The 21,966-nt window shown below is 51.1% G+C and overlaps 9 protein-coding genes and 1 non-coding gene across 10 annotated transcripts; 4 read left to right on the top strand and 6 right to left on the bottom strand.

The window, feature by feature from the left end:
- Positions 1-377: 377 nt before the first annotated feature.
- On the bottom strand, positions 378-761 carry VTN49DRAFT_1382 (uncharacterized protein; the record flags this gene model as incomplete). The annotated part of the gene is made up of 1 exon (XM_069408990.1): positions 378-761. The coding sequence occupies one exon, from the start codon at positions 759-761 to the stop codon at positions 378-380; it is 384 nt and encodes a 127-aa protein (XP_069270421.1).
- A 1,097-nt stretch (positions 762-1,858) lies between these two features.
- VTN49DRAFT_1381 (uncharacterized protein) lies at positions 1,859-7,234 on the bottom strand (the record flags this gene model as incomplete). Its single annotated transcript, XM_069408989.1, has 2 exons — positions 1,859-4,109; positions 4,167-7,234. The coding sequence occupies 2 exons, from the start codon at positions 7,232-7,234 to the stop codon at positions 1,859-1,861; spliced, it is 5,319 nt and encodes a 1,772-aa protein (XP_069270420.1).
- A 323-nt stretch (positions 7,235-7,557) lies between these two features.
- On the top strand, positions 7,558-9,187 carry VTN49DRAFT_1380 (uncharacterized protein; the record flags this gene model as incomplete). The annotated part of the gene is made up of 2 exons (XM_069408988.1): positions 7,558-7,859; positions 7,942-9,187. 2 exons carry the CDS (start codon positions 7,558-7,560, stop codon positions 9,185-9,187), a joined length of 1,548 nt encoding a protein of 515 aa, XP_069270419.1.
- A 1,258-nt stretch (positions 9,188-10,445) lies between these two features.
- Positions 10,446-11,215, bottom strand: VTN49DRAFT_1379 (uncharacterized protein; the record flags this gene model as incomplete). The annotated part of the gene is made up of 3 exons (XM_069408986.1): positions 10,446-10,618; positions 10,673-10,797; positions 10,854-11,215. The coding sequence occupies 3 exons, from the start codon at positions 11,213-11,215 to the stop codon at positions 10,446-10,448; spliced, it is 660 nt and encodes a 219-aa protein (XP_069270418.1).
- Positions 11,216-11,951: 736 nt separating this feature from the next.
- VTN49DRAFT_1378 (uncharacterized protein) lies at positions 11,952-12,482 on the top strand (the record flags this gene model as incomplete). The annotated part of the gene is made up of 2 exons (XM_069408985.1): positions 11,952-12,112; positions 12,176-12,482. The coding sequence occupies 2 exons, from the start codon at positions 11,952-11,954 to the stop codon at positions 12,480-12,482; spliced, it is 468 nt and encodes a 155-aa protein (XP_069270417.1).
- A 187-nt stretch (positions 12,483-12,669) lies between these two features.
- On the bottom strand, positions 12,670-14,516 carry VTN49DRAFT_1377 (uncharacterized protein; the record flags this gene model as incomplete). The annotated part of the gene is made up of 7 exons (XM_069408984.1): positions 12,670-13,034; positions 13,087-13,260; positions 13,316-13,662; positions 13,720-13,845; positions 13,903-13,987; positions 14,038-14,185; positions 14,241-14,516. 7 exons carry the CDS (start codon positions 14,514-14,516, stop codon positions 12,670-12,672), a joined length of 1,521 nt encoding a protein of 506 aa, XP_069270416.1.
- A 1,598-nt stretch (positions 14,517-16,114) lies between these two features.
- On the bottom strand, positions 16,115-16,186 carry VTN49DRAFT_t20. The gene has a single exon. It is a non-coding gene; the product is annotated as a tRNA-Ala (tRNA).
- Positions 16,187-16,823: 637 nt separating this feature from the next.
- On the top strand, positions 16,824-18,475 carry VTN49DRAFT_1376 (uncharacterized protein; the record flags this gene model as incomplete). Its single annotated transcript, XM_069408983.1, has 4 exons — positions 16,824-17,068; positions 17,124-17,159; positions 17,211-18,373; positions 18,429-18,475. The coding sequence occupies 4 exons, from the start codon at positions 16,824-16,826 to the stop codon at positions 18,473-18,475; spliced, it is 1,491 nt and encodes a 496-aa protein (XP_069270415.1).
- A 299-nt stretch (positions 18,476-18,774) lies between these two features.
- Positions 18,775-19,315, bottom strand: VTN49DRAFT_1375 (uncharacterized protein; the record flags this gene model as incomplete). Its single annotated transcript, XM_069408982.1, has 3 exons — positions 18,775-18,817; positions 18,888-19,138; positions 19,235-19,315. The coding sequence occupies 3 exons, from the start codon at positions 19,313-19,315 to the stop codon at positions 18,775-18,777; spliced, it is 375 nt and encodes a 124-aa protein (XP_069270414.1).
- Positions 19,316-19,687: 372 nt separating this feature from the next.
- On the top strand, positions 19,688-21,371 carry VTN49DRAFT_1374 (uncharacterized protein; the record flags this gene model as incomplete). Its single annotated transcript, XM_069408981.1, has 5 exons — positions 19,688-19,840; positions 19,903-19,983; positions 20,045-20,480; positions 20,542-21,272; positions 21,330-21,371. The coding sequence occupies 5 exons, from the start codon at positions 19,688-19,690 to the stop codon at positions 21,369-21,371; spliced, it is 1,443 nt and encodes a 480-aa protein (XP_069270413.1).
- Positions 21,372-21,966: the final 595 nt, after the last annotated feature.

Raw genomic sequence — 21,966 nt, 5'->3', positions numbered from 1 at the left:
GCTCGATGCGCCTTTCTTGTCTTAACATTTGGAAGATTGATATTCGATGGATAATACTAGAGTTGTAGTGAGAGAATGGGAAAACTCAAACTTTTTTTATCCTCTTTCTTAGCCGAGTGTGTTCTTGCCCAGCGAATATCTTTGATCTGATGGGTCCTGTTCTCCCGAGCTTCCCGGAAATATGCGTCAAGCTCGAAGTGTTTTTCTTCGTAAGCAGGGGACGGGATCGCAGACTCGAGCGTCGAAATATGAATCCTTTGGTCTCCGCTCGGCACCGATTCAACATGTAGTTTTGTCTTTATTTTCAACGATGATGGTCCCGTGCCTTTTGGTTTGGTCTTCGAGACAGCAGCCTCGCCTTCGGAACGTAGTCCGAACTAACTCCCCTTCCCAAATGATACGACAGACCGGTTGCCAAGTTCACCGCTTGCCTCTAGCTGTTCGAAGCCACGACGAAGTGATCGTCTAACCCTGGCTTCCAAATAGAACGCGCACCGTCGCCGCAAGCTGTTCTCCGAAGTGATTGGCGGCGGCGATGATGCTGGCATTCGGTCAGGCTCGATCTGGGCTTGAGTCAACAACTGTCCATATTGATTCATAATCGTGTCCAGATTGAAATCGTCCCAGGAACCGATAAAGGAGATGTTTCTATGGTTGTAACTCTTGTTTGCCGTATTCTGTCTCGACTGGCCCTGATTGATGACCGGTACTTCCGGGGGGCGGACTTGCAGGTATTCTAGCAAACTGATTAGGTTGGCCATATTCGCTTCTAGTTTTATGTTGACGAGAATGGATGTTATACATCTGGAATTTTGATGCTGCTATGATTGTTTGTCCTATCCTGTCCCGATTGGCCCTGATTGATGACCGGTATCTTCGGAGGCTCAATTTGCAAGTATTCCAGAAGAGGAATGAGGTCTGCCATATTGTTGATAGGAGTGGATGTTGCACATCTGGACTTCTGTAATAAACTGTCCATAACGATGTAATATCGTGTCGAGGTTAAAACCATCCCAGACGTCAATTTGGTCGATGCCGTCGGAGAAGAGTCTCCGGTTTGCTAGCAGTATTGTCCGGTCAGCCCTCTTCTATTACCGGCAACGCCGGTGGGCCGATTGGAGATAGTTGAAGAGGGTCATGAAGTTTGCCATTGTCGTAAATATTGTTTAAAGTATTGTTAATTTGTTAGGAGTGTAGTTAATGTATCGCTGGTTGCAATAGTGAGATGAAGAAGATGGTTATGCTTCTCTGAGACAGATTTTATGGTTGAAGTTCAAGTGGGCAAAAGGAAGGAAGGTGCCACCCGGAGGCTTCCATTTGACACTCCTACTCCTTTAGGTGGTGTTTGACCATCTGGGAATACTGCGAGCTTTTGTGTCTCGACTATATCCATCAATGGCGAACATTGCCAATTTCGGCAGCCGGGCCTCCCTGGTTGGGCTCAAAAGCTTCGAGACATCTGGGCACGATCCTAACCACTGGCCACAAGATTCTCCGTATGTACTCACCCGTTCATTTTCGGCAAATCAGTGGACGATTTTGAGAGCATGGATTGACCAATGTTGACTTAGAAAACTGTTAAGAATAAGACGGGAAGATCTATTCATCTTGCCTGGTCGAAATGATGCTTCTTCCAAGTATATAACCCATGTATTAATACAGAGGAGGAACAGCATTTGCTGAATATATATACACGGCTCAAGACCAGCAGAACATCACAGGAGAACATAGTGGTATCACAACTGAACCCAATCAGCAGTACAGAAGAGCAGAACACATGCTCGGCAAGAAAAGAGGCTTTGCCGCCAAAATCTGACCATTGGACGTCTGGATCAGCCGCCCTTGCCAGGCATGGGACCTATGGCTTCGGAGAAAAATACTGTAGTTTCTTGGCCTGCCAGGAGGGCGTGGATTGAGATGCGGAGCCAGATTGCGATACGGATGCAGGCGAAGCTGACCGCGTGGAATTCGCCGTCGGCCATGGGCTTGCGCCTTGCCGACCAGGACCAATGATCTCCGGAGCCAACGGTGGAGGAGCGGTCTGGCTAGAAGCAGGTGGCAAAGTTCCAGCAGGTTGAGGGTCGTCAGAAGAAGGCGCAGGATGAGGAGGCGGTGGTGGTGGCGGCGGATGGACAAAGTTATATGTCGAAGTGCTCTGGAAGCCGCTCGCAGCGCTGGATGTGCTCGGCGGAGGCTCTAGCTGCCACATCATCTGTGACGGCCCTGGAACAGCCGACTGCAATCCGTTGGGCGACATCTGCCAATTCAGAGGCAATGCGGCCATCATGTCGCGCCTCCGGATCTCTTCCAGTTTCCTCTCGTATGCGGCCTTGTCGGTGCGCCGTAGACGCTCCAGATCGACTTCCTCCTGAACTGCCTTATTCTCTTCCTCGGTGAGCTTGTCATTATCCTCCTTGGCGAATGTTTCAGTGAGCGCAATCTTGCGAATGACGTGTTTCGTGGCGTCATCGCTGAGGATTTTGTCCAAGACATGCACGTCTTTGCCGACATGCTCAGACAAGTCCTGCCGTTCAACGTCCTTGACCGGGAAGACGTAGTCATTCAACGACCGGGTCGCGAGACGAACTACGTTCTTCTTGTCGACCACTCGCAGTGCTAGCTGTGTCTTGAAGATGGACTTGTTGTGGACGACCTCTTCAAAGGTGCCTCCGGCGATGAAGTGATAGACATAGACCGGTTTTATCTGGCCCAGTCGATACGCCCGCCCAACGGCCTGTTCTTCCCACGTTGGATTGAAGTTGAAATCAAAGAGGATCACTCGATTAGCCCCAAAGATGTTCAGTCCCAGTCCGCCGGCTCGCGTGGAGATGAGATACACTTGCATATCCGAGTCTCTATTGAACTCCTTGGTAGCCGCCTGCCGAACGGCCGTCGGAGTCTGTCCATCAAGTCGACAATATCTCGTCTTGGACGACTGGAGTAGACGCTCCAAATAGTTCAGGGTCGGGAGGCTGTGGGAGAAGCATAGGACCTTATCGCCCGCCTTGACTGATTCAGCCACAATTCGCATGAAGATCGCAGTTCGGTACGAGTACTTGGGGTCGTCGAGATCAGGGATGCCCGACAGGAGCTGTGCTTCGGCAGCGCGCAACGCATCATTTGTGGGACTAGTCGTCTTATCGCAACGAGCTTGCTCCTGACGGCCCTCATCCGATGATTCGTTGGAAGACGGGTCTTCGGCCTGTTTAACCAGCTTCTGATAGAAGCAATACGGGTGGTTGCAGCACAGGCTGAGGACATGCAGCCACGACAAGATATGAGTTGCGGACACGCTCTGCCCCGTATTCTCTTCCAACAGCGACTTGGCGTAAATGTTGTAGGCCTCTTTTTGCACATCTGTCAATGGTACTGTGATCACGAACTCCACTTTCGGCGGCAGTTTGCCCTTCAGCACGCTGATGTCTGCTCGGTTGATTTTGGGCTCCAGATTTAGCTTTAACACCTGCAGCTTCCTCAGCGATTTCCTCCGTTCATACTGCGTGCTATCGATGTACAGTCCTTCCACAATTGGTTCGATGTAATTCGCCTTGAACTCGACGAATTTCCCGAGATACCCCGGCGCAATCCAGTCAACCATGAAAAAGTAGTCCACAAAGCTGTTTGCCAGTGGCGACCCAGTCAGAGCGATGCGACTTCTCGACTTGAACTGGGATGTTGCTTTCGAAAGCTTTGACGACGGATTCTTCAATCTGTGCGCCTCATCCGCAACTATGATGCTCGGGCCTTCCAGAAGCTGCTCTCGAGTCCGATCCACCAGTCTCTGTCTGCCAGCATCGCGGTCGCCGTTCTTTCCCCACACCAATGTCCGGAAAATATCATAGCTCAGAATCAACACGCCCCCTTCCTTGTACCAGGAGCCAACCTCGTCAATCCTTTCGAGCACGGAATCCGTCGCTGTGATCTTTCGGATTGGGCCCAGAGCATGGTCGCTTGGAGTCCACATCAGGAACTCATCATACCAATTGTCAACCAGGGAGGAAGGACACAGGATCAAGGTGGAGGAGCGATGGAATTTTTCGGGCACCTGGCGGCGAATCGCTTCATCAGGGGAATTCGCAGCTGCAGCGATCGTGACAAGCAGCGAGATGCTGGAAGTCTGTCAGCTTTCCCATCACATATCCTATGAAACTGTCAACTCGACTTACACCTGCATAGTCTTTCCCAGGCCCATCGTATGGGCTAGCAGGCATCCCTCTCGCTTTTCGTCTTGGATCAACTCTCGCCACATAAACTGAACACCGCTGAGCTGATGCGGCAGCACTCGACGTCCAATATGAGGGTGAAGATAGATCACCGGGTCCTCAAAAGTGACAGGTTGACGCTCAGGATCGGTGTTTCTCACCCCGCCTTGCTCCATTTTTTGCTGAAGGCGCTGTCTCGATTGCTCTTGTAGAGCAGCGCGTCGCCGGGCAGCTTCATAGTTGCTTTTAACTTCCTTACGTTCCTTTATGTCCCGCTTCCGCTGCTTATGCGGCGTACGTGCTTCCCGAGATGGCTCCTGTTGCTCCCGGCGCGGACCAGTTCCAGGCGGCAGCGTGCGACGGCCATCGGGCGCAGCCTTTGCCATCTGCGATTGCGTGAACTCACAGATATGCAGAGAGACAACCAGGTGTCTGTAGAATCGCTCGAATCGCACCTCTGGTTTGTCTCTCTCCTCCCGAATGTAGGCAAGAGCTGCTCTGACGTACGACTTGTAAATCGCACCGTCTGTAAGCCTTTGACGCTTCTGCCAGGAGATGTAAAGATGAGCGATCCTGAGAATTGTCTGGCTCGTCTCGTGGTCATAACCACCGACTTCTCTCGAACCGTCAAGCAACGCAGAGAGCCCGGCTCTTGTCAAACGCTGAAATCTATCGATTGGAAAACTCTCGACGAGGTCGATGATCCTCTCACGCTCATCCCTGTCGAGACACGAGACTAGCTTAGTGAGAAAGACCTTTCGATTTGGTCTTTCGTTCAATTCCGGCCACGATATGTCTTGGATTCTCCTGGAAGCATAGTAGTCATCTTCGTCTGACGAATCCGGGGCCACATTTCTTCCCGGCTTCTGGTTTGTAGAGCTCGGTGATGGTTTCCCATTTTGAAGCGTCAAGTGAGGAATTTCCGAATCACGGGTAGTTTTCGTTGGATTTAACGGCGGCGTCTTGATGTCGTCAGGCGTTTCATCGCGGCTTGCGGTGAGGTCGATAATCTCAATATTTGCGCCAGCCAAGTCCAGAGCTGCTTGAGGCGGTTGATTAGTCCCAGATTCGCCCTTTTGCACTGCAGACTGCGGATGGATGGTCGGAGTTGCACGCGGTCCTTTCTGTGGGGGTTTACGCGCTCGTCTTCTACCCGGACTGAGAGTTTCAAAATCGTCGCTGTCGGACGACTCCATCACAAGGCCCAGAGCGGGAACATCTCGGCGTGTTTCCGCTCCGGGCTTGTTGTACGCTGGTGACGGCAGTTCTGGCTCAGAGACAGGAAGGGAGTCCTGTGGATCACCGTCGAGAGCCATATTATGATCCTGGTTGTCATCGGGGACAATGAAATCGCCTAGGGTCATATCATCAGAATCTGAGTCCAGAGTTTCCTCGTCATCTTGTTGAGGGCGAGCCCGTCTTGCTTTTCGAGACGTCACGGTAGGTGCTGCTAATTTCGGCGGGCACTCAGATCTCTCAAGGACAGAAACGCGCCATTTGTTCGCTTCGATCTGGTAGACCGTCTGCTCCATGCTTCGACATTGATTCTCCAGATCAGATGCTTTAGTGTACCTGGCTTTGAGAAGCTCTCTTTGAATAGTTCGTAAGCGTTTCTCAAGGTGGGCGGTATTAAGCTGCAAAGTTTTAATCTGGGAACTGCGGTTTTTCCTCCGTGCCGCAGCCACCCATATATGGTGAGCTTTGTGTTGATGTTTCGGAAGGTGATGGTTTTTCCATTCCTGTTGGTAGTCCGAGATGCACCGAGTGATGATTGTGTTCATCTCCTGGTCACTCAATTCTTCTGCTTTCGACTGTGCCAATTCTTGATTCTCCAGTTGCTCCTCCTCAATTTCCCTCCATGTTTCGGAGTCATACGCGCCATCAGTATCCGACTCACCAAACACTGGCAGAGCGCCCTCCTCAGATTTTTCCGGAGGATATTTGGCTAGGATATAGTCATGCAGATCATCCCGTCCCGCCGTCCCTGTTGGTTCAAGCTCTGGCCAATCCGTGATCTTCTCCTGGGTAACCTCAATATGGCCGTTCTTTGAGGAGTACAGGGTAAAGTATTTCGAATCGCCTCTGCAAGGGAACACTGCGACGAGACTGGTCCCATTCAGAGAAGTCAGTCTTCGTGGTATTTGTCGGAAAAAGTGTTGCAATTGCTTATTAACGAAAGTACGTTGTGCTGGCGGTACTTGAGCACCTGTAAGGACGAAATCATCTGATGTCAGCGACTCTTCTGAATCGGGTTCAATGGGATAGAAGACATCCGCAGCTTCAAGTCTCCGCGGGCCCATGTAGTAGCTCCTGGGGGGTGTAGAACTGGTTGGCATCAATTCCAGTTTTCTCCGTTTTCTTCCCTGTGCATCCACGTATACGGACTCGTGGGCTCCTGAAGGCACCTGGTTGTCAGGTGTATGCCGTTGTTGTTCGACAGGGCGTTTGGTACGAGGAGAACGCGTAATCTGGGCGAGGTTAACGTCAACCGTGTGATTGGGTTCCCAGGCTACGTCCGGATGTGGCTGTCCTGCCTGCAGTAGACTGCCGACGGGTTGGAGTTCCGCAACTGGATTATCGGATGCAGCACCCGGCCCTTGCTGGGCTCGCGGCGGGGGAAACGAAAACTCTCCAAGCTTCAAGGGGATTTGATTCGGGAATCCTCCATGGTGCAGCAATGGAGAACCAACATTTATCGATGCGGCCCTTGGGGTCATCACCGGTGAGAATGCCGGCTGATTGGGGCCTTCGCAAGCCATTTTATATTTCACCGAGCGTTGACGAAGATATTGGATCATGTCCAGCACGGCCTTGCGCGGTCCGAGGGCCTTGAGCCCCAGTTCCTCTTTGAGAACTGCATTATCAACGGCAGTCAACAGGACATCGCCGGTCACTTGGTTCTCGCGAAGCGTGGTTTCGAACGCGATAGGATCAGGGCGACTCGGGTTCTTCGAGAGGGACCATGGCGTGTCTGACGAGCGGCAGACGAATGCCACGACCTCATCCACTGTCCAATCGATCGGATCGTCCATTGCCGCCTATATTTCTGGAAGATGAGCCGCACATTCGCGCGTTAATTTTCAACTCTGACCCTAGAGTGTATTAATGTAGGGTTCAACAGCGCGGCCCCAAGGCGGACGCGTGGATTTCGAGAAGCTTTTGGACCTTGTTCTGCCGGATTTATGTGAAGGCGGTGAATGCAAGGCGGTTCAACCGCAAAAGCGCGGGGGATCAGATAAGGCAGTGTCACGTGATATCCGAGATGATGACATTCGCGTATGCCCCTCAGTGCCTGGTGTCGCGATGTTTACCATCTAGAGTCAACAGGATTGCAGTGGTAGCGGACTCGAGCAGTATGGCGACCTCGGATCGCTCGACATATCCTCCTCCGCTAACTCCGGAGCAGGAGCAATTCCTGATATCAACCATCAAAGACTGGTCGATCCAACATGGACTGGCGGTTCGGCCACCAGCGACTTTCGTCCCGCAGGACGCACTGGAGAGGGGAGTTCTAGCGACCAATGCTCCAGTGACGCTGTTTCCAAGTTTGTTTCCAAAAGCCCTTTTTGAGGAGGCCAGAGCGATCCAGACAAGCTATAATCGACTCTATGCCGAGATTGCAAGGGACGAAGAATGGCTGGGAAAAATTATGGAAGAGTGAGGGCTCCCGTTTTGCGTAAAGACAAAATGAAGGAATTGTTTCATTCATTAACTCAAGATAATTAACACGGATGGCCAGGTTGATTGACGTGGACGATTTTATTGCGAATCTCTGGAAAATCCATCTCCGAGTAAAGGAAGAAGGTTATGTACAGAAGCTCTCGCTGGGACTCTTTCGCTCTGATTATTTGATTCACGCGCCATCAAATACATCCAATCCGTCCTTGAAACAAGTGGAGTTCAACACTATTTCATCGTCATTTGGGGGGCTGTCATCCCGCGTTGCAAGATTGCATTCAGAGCTACTCACCTCGCCGCCAGGCAATCCCATCAGCTACCCATCGCATCCGCTCTTGGACGGCAGGTTACCGCCGGAAAATAAAGCTGTGGAGATGCTGGCTGCGGGAATGGCGACAGCACATGCCGCATATGGGCCATCCAAGTCGTCCCCACAGCTTCCTCTGGGCATTTTGTTTGTGGTGCAGAGTGGCGAGCGTAATATCTTTGACCAACTCGCACTTTCTACGCGTCTAACCGAGTACCATAAAATCCCTGTGTTTCGTTTGACTACTACAGAGATTCTGGACCGGACTTCCATTCCAGATTCTAATCCCTCCCGACCGCTAATATACACGCCACCGTATTCCTCCAGTACACCGTTCGAAATTACAACTGTCTACCTGCGAAGTTTTTACACGCCTGATGACTATAAATCCGAGCGTGACTGGACCGCACGACTACAGCTGGAGCGGTCGGCAGCAATTAAATCGCCGACGGTTCTCAGCCAACTCTCAGGCTGCAAGAAAGTGCAACAAGTTCTTGCTGATCCCAAACGGCCAGACCACTTGTCACGTTTCTATTCTGACAGCGATAATGAGATTATCGAACGCATACGCCGGACGTTCGCGCCCCAATATGATCTCTCCGACCCTTTGGGGCGGGAACTTGCTTTGAATCCCGATACGGCAGTACATCACGTTCTCAAGCCGCAACGCGAGGGTGGCGGGAATAACATTTATAAAACGGAGATCCCACCATTCCTGCAGTCACTACCGGAGCGGGACTGGCGAGGATACGTCCTCATGGAACTGATCAAACCTCCGACCGACGCGAAAAATATCGTCCTCCGCAGCGACGGATCCGTCGCCAGCGGGGAAGTAGTGAGTGAACTAGGCATTTATGGGGCGATTTTGTGGTCAAGTGATGGCGAGGTTCTCCATAACGAAGAGGGTGGATGGTTGTTGAGGACCAAGGGCACGGAGACTAACGAGGGTGGCGTTGCCGCCGGCTTCTCATCGTTGGATAGCGTGCTTTTGTATGAATGACAATATTAGATACATAGAGAGTAGACCGAATGGCCCGATAATCTTTGAAGACGGAGTTAATCTTCTTCAAGATTTTGGCCGGGCATGAAATAAGCAAATCAATATTGACGTCCTTTCAACGATCAACCACTGCATCTCATGCAAACAGTGCAACCAAACCAAACTTCCTACTAAGGTATCTCGAGATCAGCTATCAATCACAAATATCTTGCACTTGGTAACTGTCTAGGGGCAATGGCGTAGCGGTTTACGACTCCAGCTACGTAGGTGACTGATCTTCCCAGTCTTGTACCCCGTTGTCCCGTTGACGACAGGGAGTTGTGTTGGCCAGGTCAAACTTGAGGAAGATTCAAGACGGCACCTTCACAGCTCTTCCACTTTTTTTTTTCCTTCTTTTTTTCATATTTTCATATTCTATCTATATTTTAGGTCAATTTGTTTTGTAGTGGCTAATATATCGACTGTTGGATGAAGATATTGTCTCTCCTGATGGATTGGTCCCGATGTACAGAGTACCTGGTAGGTACATACTCGGTGCACATATTGATGCATCACGGAGGAATCATGCCTTATTTGGAAGAGAGAGGTTCGAATCACGGCTCCGTCACCTTTTTTTCTTTTCTGTCATCCGTGATCGAGCACTGGTACGAAAAGGTTCCGCCATACGCAATTCTCCGGGTCTCTGCTTGCTTCTGTCGATACTTCTTCTACGTCTATTGCATGAATCTGACGCACAGATGTACGATTCTCGAGTTCAGAAAGCCATACACGTAAAGTGATGTTGGGCTGTAGCCTACCAGTCGTCAGTAGGGCGGCACGTACCGATACCTTTGTAGACTTGGGCCACAGTGTCCTTCTCGAATTCATTCGGTAAACACTTCGTTTTGCCATTTTGACAGACAAAACATAGAACTAAAGAATATTCCCATCCCTAACTATTGAATGCATCGATTCGAACAGGAATGAGCGGCTTATCGTTAAAGATTTCCATTTCAAGAAAGAGGGCAGGAGTCACATGACCTTCAAAGCCCTACTCATAAATAGGTAGGTACGTCCTGCCAACGCGTGGGAAGTTGCCAGTGTTATCCAGAAGCTGGAAGTGTGCTCAGAGAATGTACAGAGTTTATATTGCAGAGTCATCGCTATCGGCCATGCACAGAAATCAAGTAGTACCCACAAGAAGACTGGCAGCCACCTCACAGCCGTCGGCCCTTAGCGATGTAGAAGGAAAAAGCTGACCCCGTACTTAAACGAAAATTCAGTCGGCGGGCCGTTTGCAAATAATTGGCAGTTTTATCTTGTCCGTTATCGTTGCCGTCACTATAAGCCAGCCCCAAGCAAGACTAGCCCCCGGCAACGTTGGCTCTGATCCGAGCGAGATCCCTTCACGAAATCTCCGCAGATCCAGCTCTTCTGTCTCCAGGCTCCGTTCTACGATCAGAAAGTAATTTCGAAGAAAATTGGTGCTGATCGCCATAAACTGACCTTCTAGTGAAATTTCGACGCTGTCCGGGGAAAAGAAGTCTCCATTGTCCCAGCCGAGATCGCGGATACTAGAAAGTTTCAGCGGAACGTCTAGATCGTCCTTCTCTCCTACTGGTACGCTGTCCCTGCGGCCGATTGTCTCAGACAATTGATAGTCAAAAGCGGCCGTCGTTGTCGTGACCGTATGTGAGGCTGTCGGCCGGCGGTTCTGTCCGTGAAGGCGTCGGCCCTTTTGTGGACTCGGTAATCGAACGTAGGATAAGCTTTCAGGTGAATCGTAGAGCCACCCGTAGCGTTAGTCGCAGAGATGTACAGATTGAAATTACCGGCAGCATTGATGCCTATGGAACGAAACTGATCGTCACTGATGGGAAGTGAAGTGAGGTCGGCAAGAATATCCATTTCAATATGAGGACAACGAGCGTTCCCAGTCACCGAGGACTGGTCGTTTCGCACGCGAATTGGAACAGGCGTCTTGGTGCCAGTGTTTAACAAGTACAGCATGGAGTTCCCGTTACCGGGCCCAAATGGCGTTTGCGTCATTCCCCAGGTCGAGCTTCGAACTCACCGAATAGGGAAATCTCCCGGCGTGACCGATCTGCCGTCATCCATACTCCAAGCTGCAGGTAAGCAAGGATAACTGTTAGCTGTCTGCATCTTTCAAGATAATTACCCAAGTCCTCTCAGATGAGGTCCAGCAAAGGCATGAGACTCGCAAGCATAGCAAATACTAATGCAGTAGCCATTCATGAAAGGGCGTGCGCGTGGGCACACATACATACACCCATTACAGAACATGTGAAAAGGAAAGCTTGTTGATCAACGCCCTGAGCAGCAACTCGTATGCTAAGCTTCGCAAGCAAAGCAGGAGAAACGACTTTGATCTAGGTCCCAACAGGTGTGCACAGTCAAAACATGGCAGCTCTAGAACTTTCATACCTATAGATGTATAGAAACAAATATAGAAATGTAAATTAACTGAGAAGGAAAACCGATAGAAATGAGTACTAGATACTTGACCAGTCAATTCCATCAAAACAGGTTGCAGGAAAGATGAGCTATCCCGGAGCGTATTTATACTTCCTAAATTGGCATGGATAACTAATGTAAGGTTAAGGTTAAGTGTTACCTTAAGTAACTCATTAAGCTAATGATCCCTGCTGAGAACCCACCAATCACAAAGTCTATTCGTCAACGACATTTGTTGAATTTCCAACAATCGCCCTCAGGACTTGATCCAGGCTGACAGGCTTAGCTAACCCATCCATAGGAAGAATACATGATGGAAATTGATCCTCCAACACAGAGGTCCTCAACACTGCCACTCCATACCCAACAAGGACCTGAACCTGAACCTGAACCCAATAAGTCTTCAAATTCCATAGAGCCCAGACATTTCACTTCCCGATCACCACGATGGACATATCTCCATCTCCGACTGTACGTGAACAGCCCATCAAACTATATGAAGAAGGAAATCGCAAGAAGAATAACCAAGTACAGTATATCTGATCATCCACAACCACCCCTTGACACACTGACAACGAAGACAACGTTAACCTCCGCGCTAACGCAATACCTGGGGTTGACCGGTGCCGCCATCAGTGTGGATATCATGCATGTCATCCCAGACAAGCGGGAGGCGTGGGTACGTGTGCCGAGGGATGATGCCAGTGCGGTTGTTGCGGGGTTAAGCTCGTGGGTTGGGTCTTCGGCTTCGGCGGAGGAAGGGGGTATAACGTGGAGGGTTCTTGGATGGGGGGCCTTTCCAAGTGCTATTTGCCATGGGTCTGGCAGTGATCTTTTCTAATGGAAAATTATAAAGGATCGTCTTAAAATTAGCAACTATCCATGTAATCTTGTTTTCTCTCCTCTTCTGTGTACATAATAGGCAGATTATGTATCACCGGAAACGCCCTTGAACTCCAAAAATGCCAATGGCCATGCGATATTCTCCCAGAAGAATATAAAAAAAATTAGAAAAACAAGAGAATGAATCAAGCAATGCTCGTCCCGGAATCTCCTTCGCTAACTTCCGTCGAGGACTGTGATTTTTGGTTTTGCGCCGCCGACCGCCCCTTCTTATGAACAATAACTCTGGTCCGCAGCGCGCCGCGAATGTCTTCGACACTGCGGTTCTTCCAGTGATCGTATCCTTCAAGGCTCAGCGGGTACATCACGAGATTCTCGTTGCGTGGCATGAAATCTTCCACCTTGGGCGGAGGAGAAGCGCTGATGATCTCCAGCTCCGACGCCAGCTGGTCGCAATAGAGATCCAACGGGAGATCGTTGACGTCCTTGCCGAATGGGTTCTCGATTTCTTGGCCAATCGCCACCAGGCTGAGAATAATGTATCCAGCAACTAAGAAAATTAGCAGCCGGCTGGGATCAGAAACGTAAGAGGGTAAACTTACCGATAGAACCGGGGATGGCCAGCCATCCCAGTGGCTCTGTCAGCTGAAACGGTAGGACAGCAATGTAAATCCAGGCGATTTGCGAAATGGCAATATTGTAAGCTTCGGGAAGGGGCGTGTCGCGGACACGTTCCGCCCCAGTCAGAACCTCGTTCAGAGTAGCAACACAGCCAACTGTGTCAATTAGTAATTTGAACGTCCCTCAAAAACTGCCCAGTTTGAGGCTTACTTAGCTGGCCCTGATGAAGTGCAGATGGAATGGTGTTTTCCTTCACGCAATAGTCAATGTATGCAGAGATGTAGTTCAAGATCTCAAGAGGAAGATGGCCAAGTGGCTTCTTGGCCTTCTTGATCCTCTTCCTCGGGTTGGACTCGGCAAACGAGACCCCCAGGTATTCTCCTGCTGCCTTCCAGGGCGTGCGCCGGTTCTTCAACATTTCCGGATCATGGGCCTCCTTGGCGAAAGTGTCCAGATGTCCCACCAGTCCGACCAAGTCCTTGTATGCAATGTCGGGTTCGAACCGAAGGGTATGCTTGAGAGCCACGGCGAAGGCGTGGATGAGATTGAATGCAGTCCTGCTACCGTTAGTCCAACCATGGAAACTGCACAGCGGCTTGTCAGCCAGAACGTACAATTTGCCGAGAAGATCCTGCTTTCCCAGCTCACCCTCCCGCTCCTCGATGTTGACCCAGATGGTCCGGGCCATATTACGGGAGGTTTGAATCAGTTGTGCCCAGAGGTTGCGGCCATCAGCAAATCTACTAACGTCAGGACCTCTGCGCTTGTGAGATTGTAACCAGTGTTTTTCGTCTTACCGCTCATAGGCCGTCGAGCTCCGGAAGGAGAGAGCAAGACCGACGACGAAACCCAGCACGGTCAACAGAATATTCGAAACATGCACTGGAAGTTTGTCAGACAAAATTTTACGTCGATAGTTCTCGGATGCCTACGTGGATGCACCAGGATCGAAACACAGGTAATTGTTGTAGACCAGCCAGCTATGATCGTCAACGGCAGAATCAATCGTGGCAGTACACTGCCATGCATTCGCATCAGGGTCGGCCATTTCGAATGTTTTCCAAGATCTCGAGGGCCAACCTAGAACAATGCTGTCAGGGCTCCTTATTCGGGGTCTGAAGTTGACACGACATACGAAGTAATGTTCCAGATCCGATCCGCTTGGCTGAATTGATTGAGTGAGGTCGCCCAATTCCCTCACGTCGATCGGGATGGACTTGGACTGAGGAGACTGATCTCTCGAGCGGTGATGGCCGTCGTCGCCGGCACTCCCGTCGCCAGATCCGTGGTGCCTGACCTCTGCCGGCACTGGAGCGGGACCATCCGTCACTGGACCATGATGCACTACTGCGGCGGCATGTTCGCCGCCGGTGGCAGCAGGCGCACTCGTGGCGCCGGCAGCGTCCGCCATTACGAATTAGGACGAAGAATCGGAGCCACAAATGACAAAATCGAAGCCAGTCGATTGTCCGTTGGGCGGGGTCAACGCCCAAGCAAGGGTATATTAAAGAGGGAAAAAGTAAGAGAGGGATAGCAAGAGAGCCAAGGTCACAAAACTTTTCTCTTAGAAGACAGACCCTGCTAGGGGATGGTGAAATTTTATGAAGCAACAGAAAGGCCTGTGGGAACCGGGGACATATGGAGTCATATCCGCGGGATTTACCAATTTACCAGAGCCTCAGAAGCGAGATCTACTCTTTGCAAGCTAACTAGTTACAGCGGTTCGCCCCCATTCGGTAAACAGTCACAAAGGTTATGCGTTATGCCCCAGAATAGGGACCGCTTGCACCGTTGCACGCGTCTCCAACAGGAAAATCAATTCGAGACGCTTGTCTAGCTGTTTCGCGATGGCGACGATGGAGGCCCCCAGGACCAATAACACCATCAGGCCAAGACGCTTTCTGCATTTCTGGACGGGAACAGCCGATGGATTCCGAGATTAGACACAATCTTAACAGAATGCGATCCACGGGCGGATTGGGACGTGATACGGAGAGAAACTCCAGATCAGAGTTGTCGATCGATCAGTCGATCTCATCTGGAAGGACTGGAGTATCAGATCAAATCGAATTCAATGCGATCTTCATGTCATCATGGGACTTATGAAATTGAACCTGTGCTGGTTCAAACTTAGTTCGGAAACTATATTTTTTTTTTGTCAGGTACCAAGACGCAGACCACGGACGAATAGCAATGCCGACTCTGCAGACCCCAATCAAGCTGCAGCCAACGCTCCCCCCAGCGCTCAGCCCGGCTGCAGGTGTCACTGCTTAGGCCAGATTAGGCATTGTTTCATTCACAGACATGTCAGCTCAAACCTCAAGGGGAAATTCGATGAATTTTTTCATGTGGTGTTCCTGCAGCCAATCAGCACGTGCATGACTCGGGCAATTTTGGCAGCATGCGTTGGCCGAACGCACAGGAACGGCTCCTGCGGCCATTGACGATCGCTGATTGATCTCTTGGATGCCTCAGAGTCCAGACTCCAACCGGCATGGCAGCTGCACGGGCCGCACTTTAGTTTCAAGTTTAAACTTTTATCAGGAGAGGGGCGGTCAGAATGGCCAACGGGTGGTTTCAGCTCGGGACCATTGACCATTCGTTCCTACTGAGTCCATATGCGAGAAAAAAGAAAAAAAAAAAAAAAAAAAAAAAAAAAATAAATAATAGCACTTACGCCGGGCCGAGAGACTTCACGTTACATCTTTCTACCTGGTTGACACGTAGACTTGAAAGATTCATGATTCAGAGTTGTCAACAGCCTGTTGTACATATATTTCAGGAGGGAACAGGGGTTGTTCCTTGCATGGATCCTTTGGCACCAGGCGCACAGTTTCACTGCCGTACAAGTAGTTAAGTAGAATCTCTTTCGTCGATGAAGTAAAGAATGCAATGAGAATTGATAGAATCAGTTGGGGTTCCTCCGGAGTCTACTCGTTACGGTGATCTTGGGAAGAAAAAAAAAAAAAAAAAGTACTGTTAAAAAGATATGAAAGGAAAAAAACAAGATGGACTCGCGGGGAATCGAACCCCGGACCACCCCCATGCTAAGGGGGTATTATACCACTAAACCACAAGCCCATGTTCTTGGAAGACGCTTCCGGATTATGATCTACGAAAACAAAAAAGATAGCTACCCTTCAACTACCGTGCTCTCCCTGCAAAATTGAGGGTCGAAGAAACTGCTCCAGGCTGCCGGACAATCAGTCCGGATATTGGTACATCTCCCGGAATCAAGCTTGATTGCCTGATTTCGACAAAGGCGAATGTACTTGTAGAACAGTGGAATTCCAATGCTCTGGTTCTCCAACTCGGCAAAGACCAACCACCGACTCGGCCAAACCCCAGATCAAAGATCAAAAGCAATCGGAGCTTATCAGTGGATAGAGGGGTCGACCTGCCTATTCTGGATAAGCGCCAATTGTGGTCGGCATCGGGGGGAAATCCTATTGGCTGAAATCGCCGACAGAAGAGCATCATAGATGGTCAGAGGTTGGACAAGCAGTCCAAGATAAATGCCATGGAGCTCCTCAGCGGTGAGGAGATTGCTCAGGCCTCTTCATCAATTGCTCTGTTCCTTGCGCTTGCCTGTGGTACTCTGCAGGAGCTGTGAAGAATTTGCTTGTAGCGGCTTTGTTTTACGACGGCTGCCTCGCACAACTACTTGGGTTGACAGAACGGAGCGCGATAGGACTGGACTAGCTTCACAAAAGCAAAAATGGCCTCGATAACGAGATCGAGACTGGCGCTGCAGCGGGCCACGCGCTTGCAGCCGATCCGATGCTTCAGTACCACCGCCAGTCGCGCGGCCCAGGCATACTTCCCAAATGAGCCCAAGGCGCCCTCGGTGCAGACTTCCGTACCGGGACCCAAGAGCAAGGCAGCAGGAGAAGAGCTGAATGAAATCTTTGACACCCGCAGCTTGAATCTGCTGGCCGACTATGAGAAGTCGGTTGGCAATTAGTAAGATAGCTGGGTCTGGCTCTGATGGAAGAGAAGCTGACTGGAAACTTGCCAGCATCGCCGACTTGGACGGCAATTTCTATCTGGACGTGTAAGTTGAGCTGATGTATTTGGCCTGAATATCTTGCTGATCAGACACTAGATATGCCCAGATTGCCTCGATCCCTGTCGGGTATAACAACCCGGCTCTTGCAAAGATCGTCAACTCCCCCGAGATGCTGCGGGCATTAATCAACCGGCCTGCGCTGGGGAACTTCCCGTCCGCGGACTGGTCCCATATCCTGAAGACTGGTCTTCTGAAGGCGGCGCCTAAGGGAATGAATCAGGTTTTCACTGCCTTGGCCGGCACAGACGCAAACGAGACAGCGTACAAAGCTGCGTTCATGTACCGCCGTCAACTGGAGCGTGGTGGACCCGATGTAGAGTTTACCGAAGAAGAAGCTAGGACGGCAATGCTCAACAAGAGCCCTGGCTCGCCTCAACTGTCAATCATGTCCTTCAAGCTGGGCTTCCACGGCCGTCTGTTTGGCAGTCTGTCGACCACTCGGAGCAAGCCGATCCACAAGCTCGATATTCCCGCGTTTGACTGGCCCCAGGCGCCCTTCCCGGCTCTCAAGTATCCGCTCGAGGAGCATGCAAAGGAGAACGCGGAGGAGGAGCAGCGCTGCCTGGAAGAGGCGGAGCGGATCATCAAGACATACCACAACCCGGTCGCCGCCGTGGTGGTCGAGCCGATTCAGTCCGAGGGAGGCGACAATCACGCATCCCCGGCCTTCTTCCGCGGTCTTCGCGAGATCACAAAACGCAATAACGTGCTCTTCATCGTGGATGAAGTGCAGACTGGCGTTGGTGCGACGGGCAAGTTCTGGGCCCATGAGCACTGGAACCTGGAGACTCCCCCGGACATCGTAACCTTCTCCAAGAAGGCGCAGACTGCTGGGTTTTACTACGGGAACCCCGCGATTCGTCCAAACAAACCTTACCGCCAGTTCAACACCTGGATGGGTGATCCGGCCCGCGCTCTCCTCTTCCGTGCCATCTACGAGGAGATCCAGAAGAACAATCTGGTCGAGAACACCGCTCGTACTGGAGACTACCTCTACCGCGGACTCGAATCTCTGGCCAAGAAGTACCCGCATCAGATCCAGAACCTGCGCGGCAAGGGCCAGGGCACCTTCATTGCCTGGGACTCGCCGAACCGGGACGAGTTCCTTGCCAAGGCCAAGACTGTCGGCATCAACATTGGCGGAAGCGGCACCAACGCGGTGCGGTTGCGACCGATGCTGGTATTCCAGCAACACCATGGTGAGTGGAGCAGTACTTTATTCTATGATCATGATGCTGACGTGCGATTTTGCAGCGGATATTCTGCTCGACCGACTCGAGACGTTGATCAAGGCGTTCTAAGTTTGGGAAGTGTTTGTGAGGCATTTATATTTTGGGGTTTACGATGGATGATGAATATTTATTTTCTAAGTTAGCAGTTAATGGAACATTTGCAACGATGAATGATGACAGTCGAATCTCTCTTAATCCTCTAGAGCATGATATACTTGCTTGCTGACATCCAAAGAAAATCCCCGTAACGCTTTGCCGACCCAAACCCGATACTCCAAGAGATCAAACGCCGAACTCCATGCCAAAAGCAGTCGCGAATGTCGCACATAATAAGCCCTGTAAAAAAGGTCGAGCCTTTAATTATCTAATCATGACTCTCCTTCTTCCTCGTCATTCGCACTCCCGTCTCGCCTAATCGACGCACCGGGTCAGCCGTTTGTAACCTAATCCATTGTAGAATGACCGTGATGGGGGCACTCACGGGATATATTTCACGCCCGCATCCTCCAAAGCAGCAATCGTTTCATCCGGTAGCGAGCCAACGACCTTGATCGCGTACGTCCCAGGCACATAGCCCTCCAGTCGCTGCCAGCGCGCCACCCAGCTCTGCTTCTCGTCGATCAGAGTGATCAAGCCCTCGAAGACCTGCGACGTGCATTCTTGAATCGCTTCGGCGTTGCCACGGAGATTGAGGACGTGTTCGCAGTTGGGGCAGCCTTCGCGGTTGAATCTCTGTTAAACCAAGAACCATGTCAGCAGGTATTCTTTTGGGTTCTGATGTCATTTTGGATGGGGTTGGTTGGGTCCGTGGCTTGGAAGGGGGCGCACGCTTTGCGGCATCACGATGGAGCACACCATGCAGGCGCGCAGATTGCGCATCTGACTCGAGGGTACTGCAAAGGACGACATTTTCTCCTTTTTCCGAAGTTTAGAGAGGAGATGGATGATCAAAAGTATTGAGAGAGATGTTGAGGGTCGATTGTTCTGGAACACGGAAACACGAACTGAACTTAGGTTGAAAAAACTGCTGTTTGTTTTCACGGATGAAAAAAGTCGCTACTCTCCCCTCTTAAAGGCCAAAACAATAGGAAAGGGCCTCTACGGAGTACCTGTCCTCAACTCCACTCTAAATAATCTTCGTGATAAAAGTATTCCAGCAAGAACTACTTCATCGGCGGTTTTTTCGCTGCGGAGATCTTCGCACGTGCCCTCGCCGACGCCTTACTCTACACCCTAACTCTCCCCTCCCTCAAAGAACGCGATCACTCCGTCTCGTCGCCCATGAGTTCCGCCGATGTTGAGGAGGCGAATGCCCTGAAGCTGCAAGGCAATAAGGCCTTCCAGCAGCATGACTGGCAAAAAGCCGTGGAGTTCTACACCAAAGCCATTGAGAAGTACGACAAGGAACCGTCGTTCTTTTGCAACCGGGCACAGGTATGAAAAAGATACGTGCTGGCGGTGTCCGGTTGTCTCGCTGATAGGGTTCTTTTGGCCAGGCGCATATCAAACTCGAAGCCTTTGGCTATGCCGTTGCGGATGCGACAAGGGCGCTGGAGCTGGACCCTTCGTATGTGAAGGTGGGGGAAACTCGTCCGGCTCATGAAAAGGTGTTCGGTGGTTAACAGCGCCCGATGACAGGCTTACTGGCGCCGAGCCCTCGCCAATACCGCTATTCTCAACCCCAAGGCCGCGCTTAAGGACTTCCGAACGGTGGTCCAGAAGGATCCTAACAATCGGGACGCGCGGCTGCGGCTTGCGGAGTGCGAAAAGCTCGTCCGCCGCATCGAGTTCGAAAAGGCTATCGAGGTTTCGGATCCTCCGTCGGCATTCGAGGATCTCAATATCGATGCAATTGTCGTCGATGACAGCTACGATGGCGTCCGGCTGGGTAACGAGATGACACAGGAGTTCATCGACGACATGATCGAGCGGTTCCGGAATGGGAAGAAGATTCACCGGAAATATGCGTTCCAAATCGTCAAGAACGTGCTGGATATCATCAAGAAGGAGCCGACGCTAATGGAGATCGATGTGGAGGAGGGGACGACACTAACGATATGCGGAGATACCCATGGTAAGGGCTGTCGGGGTCGTTTTTCGTACGAGTAGGTTGCGCCTTGGCTGACCGTTACCAGGACAATACTTTGATCTCCTAGAGATATTCCGGTTAAACGGCTACCCGTCGAAGGACCACGCCTACCTGTTTAACGGCGACTTCGTCGACCGCGGGTCATGGTCTACGGAAATCGCCCTGCTCCTGTACGCATACAAATGGCTATACCCGAACCGCATGTTCCTCAACCGGGGCAACCACGAGACCGATGACATGAACAAGGTGTACGGGTTCGAGGGCGAATGCAAGGCTAAATACAACGAGCGGCTGTTCCAGGTGTTCTCCGAGTCCTTCTCCGCACTTCCACTGGCAACCCTGGTTGGCAAGAAATATCTCGTGCTCCACGGCGGTCTGTTCTCGGACGACAACACGACCCTGGACGACATCCGCAAGATCAACCGGCACAACCAGCGGCAGCCTGGCCAGTCCGGTCTCATGATGGAGATGCTTTGGACAGACCCGCAGCCCACGCCGGGCCGCGGACCCAGCAAGCGTGGTGTCGGCTTCCAGTTTGGGCCGGACGTGACGAAGCGCTTCTGCGAGAAGAACGGCCTAGAGGCGATCATCCGGTCACACGAAGTGCGGATGAACGGCTACGAGATCGAACACGATGGGCGGTGCATCACGGTGTTCTCGGCGCCGAGATACTGCGATGCGACTGAGAATAAGGGCGCTTACATCAATGTCGGGCCGGATCTGAAGCTTAATTACAATGTCTTTGATGCGGTGCCGCATCCTGATATTAAGCCAATGGTAAGTGGACTCGAACTACTACGCGTGGGCAATGGTGCATTGGCTGACGAGACGTAGGCATATGCCACGAACTCTCTCATGTCGATGATGATGATGTGAACGGATATGCATTGAGCGAATTGGCTGGGATTGGATAGCATGATGAGCACAAAGACAGCGGGATGAATCTAGCATTAAATCTGCGGGAAATGAGTTTGACTGTTGGCATGTAGATGGCGTAAAGAAGTTGATGCATTATCTGCTTCCAACAAAGTGCCGATCCATATGTTCGCGGTAGTAGGATCAACGCTTTCCTCTTGGTGAAGTCTGCGTCCATTTCAACCTTTCCACTTTCCAGTGGACATTCTGCCCTCGACCATGGCCATGGATCTGCTCCAGTCGCTCTCATTTGTGCCTTATGTGTGGCGCTTTCAACGCTTCATTTACTTCTACATCGATGTCTGGCCAACTGTCATTGGTGATGTATCGGTCCAAGTACCTCGAGACGGCCACTTGGCCGGTTTCTGGCATCATCTTGGTACTCAATCGGTGCCTCGTGGTGTCAAGATACACATAGATGTTCTGCCCTCTTGTACTTCGTACATAGAGCGTATACGTCCTCCGATGTTTGCCAGCTCGAACCCCTGTCCTTACATAATCCGACAGCCGATCTCGGACAAACCTCCGTCACCCCTCTTTCATGTCCCGCATTCGT

This window comes from Thermomyces lanuginosus (genome assembly GCF_041956635.1).
Source record: "Thermomyces lanuginosus strain ATCC 200065 unplaced genomic scaffold VTN49scaffold_22, whole genome shotgun sequence".
In the NCBI taxonomy this organism is placed as follows: domain Eukaryota; kingdom Fungi; phylum Ascomycota; class Eurotiomycetes; order Eurotiales; family Trichocomaceae; genus Thermomyces; species Thermomyces lanuginosus.
This window is presented reverse-complemented; position numbering and strand designations above follow the sequence as displayed.